The sequence below is a fragment of the Gracilinanus agilis genome, chromosome 6 (genome assembly GCF_016433145.1).
Source record: "Gracilinanus agilis isolate LMUSP501 chromosome 6, AgileGrace, whole genome shotgun sequence".
Lineage (NCBI taxonomy): Eukaryota > Metazoa > Chordata > Mammalia > Didelphimorphia > Didelphidae > Gracilinanus > Gracilinanus agilis.
Window position 1 is genome coordinate 272164504 of NC_058135.1, and position 7141 is coordinate 272171644.

Genomic DNA, 7141 nt, shown 5'->3' on the forward strand with positions numbered 1-7141 from the left:
TAATACTGAACCATCCTGGCATTCCTGCCATAAATCCCACCAGATCATAATGAATAACCCTTGTGATCACTTGCTGGAGTCTATTTGCTAGTATCCTATTTAAGATTTTTGCATTTATGTTCATTAAGGAGATTGGTCTGTAGTTTCCTTTCTCTGTTTTTGATCTACCTGGCTTTGGAATCAGTACCATATTTGTGTCATAAAAGGAATGTGGTAGAATTCCTTTGCTTATTTGCCAAATGGTTTATAAAGTATAGGGATTAGTTGTTCTTTCGAATGTTTGATAGCATTGGCTCTGTGGATTGAGAGCCAGGTCAGGGTTCAAATTTGTCCAGAGACACTTAGCTGTGTGACCTTGGGCAAGTCCCTTAACCCCTACTGCCTAATCCTTCCCACTCTTCTGCCTTAGAACGGATACAAAGTCTTAATTCTAAGACAGAAGGCCAGGGTTTAAAAAAAAAAAACAGGTATGCATCGTTTTGTGGCCCTTTGGGCCTGGTTCCTTATTGCTCTCCAGAATGGTTTTCTTGGTTCACAGTTCTACCAACAATGTATTAGCATCCTGTTTTCCCACATCCCTGCCAACATTTACCATTTCCTTTTTTGGTCATGTTCGTCAGTCTGGTAGCTGTGAGGTGGTATCAGTTACTTTACTTTGCATTTCTCTAATCAATAGTGATTTGGAGCATCTCCTCCTATGACTGGACAGTTTTTATTTCTTCATCTGAGAACTGGAAGGTTAAGGGTTTAAAAAAAAAAAAAAGATTCACTCAGACCTAGATAGAAACAATTTATTTTCCCTTTTTCTAGAAAGAAGAGGAGACAAACAAGTACATGGGCATCAGAGGTCGACTGTTACCGTTTGGATAGTGTTGGGCACAGGAGGGAAGGCTGCCGTCTGCCTGACGCCTGACCCACCGGCCCGAGTGTGGGCGAGACTGGCTAAGAATCCCAAATAGTAAATGCATCCCTTTGGGGAGGATGACAGCAGGGGAGAGGGCTGGATCAGAACCCCAAGTTCCTGCCCCCACCCCAGTGCTAACTTTCCCCACAAACGGGGAATGGACTGAGTTAAAAGTATTCCTGGAAGGGTAAAACCTGGCAGAATTGGGGTGTTCTAGGGGAAGAGAACAAAAATAGGGTTAAAGACAGAAACGTGGCCGTGAGGAGCCCAGCAGTCAGGAATGCTACAGGCCGATGTAAGAGCAGGGAGTACGGCGGGGGAGGAAGACAGATACAGACAATGAAGCTTCACTCCTCCGGCCACTTCTAAAACAAAGCGAACATCTGGAATTCGGGGGAAAACCTGATGAGGACGTGGCTTTGGCAGAGCTAAAATGATGAAGCCTCGGGGGGGGGGGGGGTGGAGGCCAGGGAGGCTCCCCCAGGGAAGGACGGCACATCCAGGCAGACCCGTGAGGCCTCAGGAGGGATGAGGAGGAAGAGGGGCCGCGGGAAGGAGCCCTTTGTGCCCGGGCAGCGTCTCTCGGGGTCACACGAAGCCCGGCTTCATGGAGGAGCGGCGGCAGTTGGGGCAGCTCCGAGTCCCGTTGTTCTGCAGGCACCTTTAGGGCAGGAAAATGCAGCCCACAATGCACCTGGAACCCAGGTGTGACCTTCCTCTATCGAGAGCCCCCCGAATCCTCCTTCCACCTTTTCTAATCACCTTCAGCTGGCACCAATTCTCTCTCTGAACTACTCTCCTGGCTACTATCTGGCCTCTCCGGTGCCCTTTTTTAAAATAAAATCTTTGCCTTCTGTCTTAGAATCAACACTGTATCAGTTCCAAGGTAGGATGGCTAGGCAGTGCAGGGTTAAGTGACTTGCCCAGGGTCACACAGCTGGGACGTGTCTGAGGCCAGATTTGAACCCAGGACCTCCCACCTCCAGCTCTGGTTCTCCATCCCCTGAGTCACCCGGCTACCTCACAAATCATACCTTTGTCACCCCCTTCAGTGTTTGTTCTACACAGAATAGGACTAAGTCATTGTTTAGGAAGAACAGTGGAAAAAAGAGAAGGCTGAAGAGGTCAAGGCAGGAGTTTGGACCCAAGGAACCTGGGGGCATACCAGTGGGGTCCTCCTGGAAGTCCAGAAACATGCCAAGAACCAAGCCAGCACAAAGGCCGGTCATCTGAATTCAGCTCCTGGCAAGCCCGTCTCCGGAAGCCCCCAGCCCAGCCACACTCGGCCTCCGGGAGACCAGGAGGATGCTGGGAGGACGCCGAGAGGGCGCTCCCGGCTCCTCGTACCTGAGGTGGAAGAAGTGGGAGCACGGCAGGGCCTGCAGCCGATTGTTCCTCTCCCCGATGGACTCCCCGCAAAGGCCGCAGTACAGCTCCGTCTCCTCCACGCACTCATGGAAGCGGACGACGTGCGCCCGAAGCTCCCGCTGCTGCCCCTTACTGCGATAGATGCCCTCGCTCAGGCAGTGGAGCTTCAGCAGACTCAGCTGGACGCAGAGCGAGAGACGACAGAGGGCGCCAGCTGGCTACGGGGCCCTCCAGGCGGATGGATGCCAAGTAACTGCCAGGGGAGCCCCCTGCCCGCAGCCCTCAGCAGTGCTGGCATGGCACAGTGCCCGACTCTCCCCAGAGGGACGAGACCAAGGACTCGTCTGCTGCTGGCTGAGTCCCTCCCTTCTCCCCCTCCGTCCCTGGCCCCTGCCTCCTCCTCTTTGGGTGTCGGGAAGGCTACTGCCAGCACTAACGTTCCGGGCTCCCCTCTAACTGGGCTCTGGCGTGCCTGAGGGAGCTGGGAAGGGGGCCGAGTTACCTTGTTCCCCAGTCCTTCAGCCAGATCCTGGGCCTTTTCGATGACCTCTAGAGCCTGAGCAGAGGTTCAAAGAGAGAAGTGGGACAGCCAATGTGAGCCACAGGTTAAAGGACTTCTAAGAGGGGAGGGACTTCTCGCAAGGACCTCCATGCAAACCCACCCCACAGGCGCCCGGTCATCTGGCTTCTTCACCAGAAGACTTTCAGCACCAGGGAGCCCTCTGAACAGCCTAGGGCATCTCTGCCTTTGGACAGCTGCCTCTGGCAGCGACACGGCCATCACTCCTGCTGGCCTTCCTATACCGGAGGATGTAATTTATGGTGGGGTGGCATGAATCATCAAGGCCAGCTAATTAGCTCCTCCTTATCTTGGGTCTCACTTCTGTATTGGCCTTCTTTGTTCTTTCTTTTCAAGTCAAAAAGTAATTTTCTTTGGCAAAGAAAACAAATGAAATAAGACTGAATAGCTCTCCCTTCTCACTAGTGTCTTAATTCTTTTTTTTTTTTAACCCATACTTTCTGTCTTAAAATTGATGTTAAGTATCAGTTCCAAGGCAGAAGAGCCATAAGGGGTAGGCAAATATGGTTAAGTGACTTGCCCAGGGTCACACGGCTAGAAGTATCTAAGACCAGGGTCTTATGGTCCTCCTCTGTAACATCATCCTTTCTTGGTGGCCGCCTCCTCCCTCTGGCTCACTTTCCCCTCCAAACTTTCCAGGATGGTTTCTTTACTAGTTGACAACACCTCCGTCCCCTTAATTGGCTCATCATCCATTTCTAGCTTCTTAGCACAAGAAAAAAGACTTTGTTGGGGGGGCCTTTGTCTCCTTTTTTGTTATAAATTCATTTCCTTGTAATCTTATTTATCCTCCTGAGTTTCAATTAGCACCTATATATGGACAATTCTCTAATACATATCTATCCATCTATCCATCCATCCCTCTCTATCTCTCCCTCTATCCATCCATCTACCCCTCTATCTATCGACTCATCCACCGTCCCAGCCTGCATCAGTGATCCCCTCTTTCGTCTCTCTCTCCGCCAGGCAGCTCCTTGTACAAGACTGGCGGGCTCTGTGCCTTCTCGCCCCTTCCATAGGCCGGCAGAGCAGAAAAGGCCCTGCTCTGGGAGCCGGAGGATGTGAGTTTGGAGCGCGGCTCTGCACAGTCCTTCTGCGTCCACACGTACCACAAAGGGGTGGCGGGGGCCGGGCCGAGGAGGCGGGATGCAAAGGGCCAGCTGGCCGATGCCTGAGCTGGAGACGTCCCGCGACCCACGTCTTCCGCTAACTCTGCCGTCCTTCTCCCGAGCACCAGGCTGGCAGCCCGGGCGCCCTCGTGGGGTCCTCTTTGACGGCTCTTTCCTCGGACCTCCCTCGCCGGGCGTCTCTGCTCTCTCTTACCTCGTCTACCGCAGTAACGTTCTCATCGGTTCCCTGGCCGCAAACCTCTCCCTCCCTCCTCCGCACAGCTGCCATAGTGATATTTTTAAAGCACAGGCCTGCCCGGGTCACCCCCGACCCACGAAACTCTGGTAGCTCCCGAATGAAATATAAACTCCTTCTTGGCACTTAAAACCCTTCACAACCTACCCAATTCCTCTATTTTCCACCTTTTTTTTTTTTTTTTTTTTTTCCCTAACCCTCACCTTCTGTCTTAGAACCAATACAAATATCAATTCCAAGGCAGAAGAGCAGTAAGGCTAGGCCATGGGGGTTAAGTGACCTGCCCAGGGTCACCCAGCTGGGAAGTGTCTGAGGCCACATTTGAACCCAGGACCTCCCGTCTCTAGGCCTGGCTCTGTCCACTGCTGCCCCCAAACTAGTGCGCTTCTGATCTCTGCTATTACTCGCTAGATTATACTTCACTTATCTATGAAGGCCTGTAGGACCAAATCACCTCCTTGTAGGTAGACAGAGGACTTTCATTTTGCCTTTTTTATCCGCAGGCCCAGCAAAGCGCCTCGAGAGAGGTCCCTAAAAACATGGGCTATCCTGAAAGGAAGAGAGGAGCTGGGCCGGACGCCCCCAAGCCAGGGGCACCCCCGCCGCCTGTCCGGGGTACAGCGAGGCTGGGTGGAGGAGAGCAATCCCCGGGGAGGAGCCACCCTCACCTTCTCTGGCTCCTTCTTGGTCACCCAGCATTTGGCGACACCGAGCAGGACCTGCACCTGGCCCAGGCGGTTCCCGATCTCCGTCATGATGCTCATGGCAGAGTCGTACCTCGGGAAGGCTGTCTGGGGACGGAGGGAAACGACCGGGCTCGGGACCCATTTTCCTGCTCGGCGATCCCGCCGGAGCCCCTTCTCCGCCCGGGACCCTCTCGCCTTACCTCCAAGTCCCTGCGGCTCCGGTGGATGTCGGCGAAACAAAGGAGGCAGAGAGCCTGGAGAGGCCGGTCCCCGTGCTGGAGGGCGATCTTCATGGATTCCTGAGAGGCAAAACCCTTCATCCACCAGCCAAGGCCGAGGCGGGGGCAGCCACGGGCCCCTTCATACCCCGAGGGGGCCCTCCTCCCGCCCCCCCCTCCTGGGCTTCCCCCCCCCCCGGGAGAGGAGGCCTCCTTTCTGTTTGGGGGGCCTTTTATCGGCGGCCAAGGAGAAGCCGGTCTGCAGGGGAAGGGGATGCCCGAGAGCCCCCGAGCTGGGGTCAGGCGGCTGGCGGGGCCCCACCTCGCAGCACTCCATGGAATCACCCAGGTGCCCCAGTTTCCGATAGGCCACCGCCATGTGGTACTGGCTCATGGCGCGATACTTGAGGCTCCATCCCTTGCCGTAGTCGTTCACCAGCTCGGCGGCTTTGCAGGGGAAGAAGAGCGCCTTCTCGTAGTCCTGGAGCCAGGGGGAGGCACAGGGAATAAAGGGGGGCTTTGGGGCAGGGAGAGAGGGGGAGCCCCGTGTGGGGGAGGGCGCAGGATGGGTCCTGGTCCTCCCCCTCCCCACACTGTTTTAGAGGGAAATCAGACGGAGGGGCCTTCAGTGCCGGGAACGCGGCTCCGCTCGGGGACGGTCTGCCTGCCAGCTGCAGGAGGGGCCACTCAGGCCCGCCTGCTCCTCTTTCCCACGTTTTAAGGGCCCCGCCAAGGCCTGTGGCTGGGCGCCGGGGACAAACGAGGCAAACCGCCTTTGCCTATGAGGAGTTTGTTTGGAACTGCATGCAAAGTGTCCTAAGAATGGCTCAGTGGGTCGAGTCAGGCCTGGAGACGGGAAGTCCTGAGTTCAAATCCGACCCCCTGGGCAAGTCTCGTCACCCCCTCCCCCCCCAGCCCCTCCTGCTCTGAGACGCCCGACTGACTGGAAAGGAAGCGTTTGGTTCTTTTTAATGGCTTCACTAGCTGGGCCCACCACGTCCGGGCAGGCCCCTCTCGGCCTGGGGCCCCGCTCGGCCTCACCTTGACCTGGGAGTAGAAGCTGCCCAGGCTGCAGCAGACGCGGCACTCGAGCATCTTGTCGTCGTTGTTGTGCGCGTAGCGGAGGGCCTTCTCGAAGCTCTCCAGGGCCTTCTGGAAGAGGCTGAGGCCCAGAAAGGCGTTGCCCATGCTCAGGCTGACCTGCCCGTTGAGCTGCTGGCCCACCCGCGTGCCCTGCATGTTGAGGCACGTCTTGCAGTAGGAGACGGTCTTCTGGAACTCGCACAGCTTCTCGTGGCTCCGGGCCAGGTTCAGGTAGCTCTCCATGAGGTAGTCGGCGTCTCCCAGCTCGCGGGCCGTGTCGATCTGCACCACGGCAAACTGCCCCCCGAGCCTGCCCTCAGCCGCGCCGCCTGGGCCGGAGAGGAGCCTGAGGCCTGGGGACGTCGGGGACCCCCGGGGACCTCGGGGCTTGCCAGGGCCCAGCCAAAGCGAGGCTGGAGATGGGGAAGACTAGGTGAACCCCAACTCCCACCTCCTCTGGGGAAGCACAACACAAGAGAATTTTGGGGCCAGGGGCTCCCCCAAAAGCCTGGGATCTCCCTCAGACTGAGCCAGCGCACCCCGAGGAGCGCGGGCCGAAGCCCCAGAGGCGGGGGCCCCGTCTGTCCCCAGGAAGGCTCCCCACACCCACCTTCAGCATATCCTTGTAGCGGCCCATTTCTGAGTGGGCCGTGACCAGGCAGCCCAGTACGCGGAACCTCCCCACCAGGTCACTGCTTTTGTCCAGAATCCTCATCCAGACCTGCAGGGCCTTCTCTGTCTGGTTTGACTGGTACAGCTGGAGCCCCTTCTCGATCTGCTGCTTGGCCTGGTCCTGCCCCATCTCCAGGCCCGGCCCCGGCGACAGCCCAAGAAGGAGCCCTCACGGATGGGCGGCCCCAGCTAGGCTGCAGCCTGGTGCCATAGAGGAGTGGAGCCTCCCCCCGAGGCCTCCAGGAACCGTCTCCAGAAGCCGGGA

The 7141-nt window shown here is 56.7% G+C and overlaps 1 protein-coding gene across 2 annotated transcripts; it reads right to left on the minus strand.

Moving 5' to 3' along the window:
• Nucleotides 1-794: 794 nt before the first annotated feature.
• RAPSN (receptor associated protein of the synapse) lies at nt 795-7141 on the minus strand. Of its 2 annotated transcripts, XM_044680308.1 has the most exons (8): nt 6815-7141; nt 6163-6501; nt 5444-5602; nt 5104-5202; nt 4886-5008; nt 2775-2828; nt 2252-2451; nt 795-1565 (listed from the first exon to the last, which is right to left on the minus strand). In XM_044680308.1, exons 1-8 carry the CDS (start codon nt 7004-7006, stop codon nt 1493-1495), a joined length of 1239 nt encoding a protein of 412 aa, XP_044536243.1. In that variant the 5' UTR covers nt 7007-7141; the 3' UTR covers nt 795-1492. The 2 variants fall into 2 exon arrangements, with proteins under 2 accessions (XP_044536243.1, XP_044536244.1); XM_044680309.1 differs by lacking the exons at nt 2775-2828; nt 4886-5008.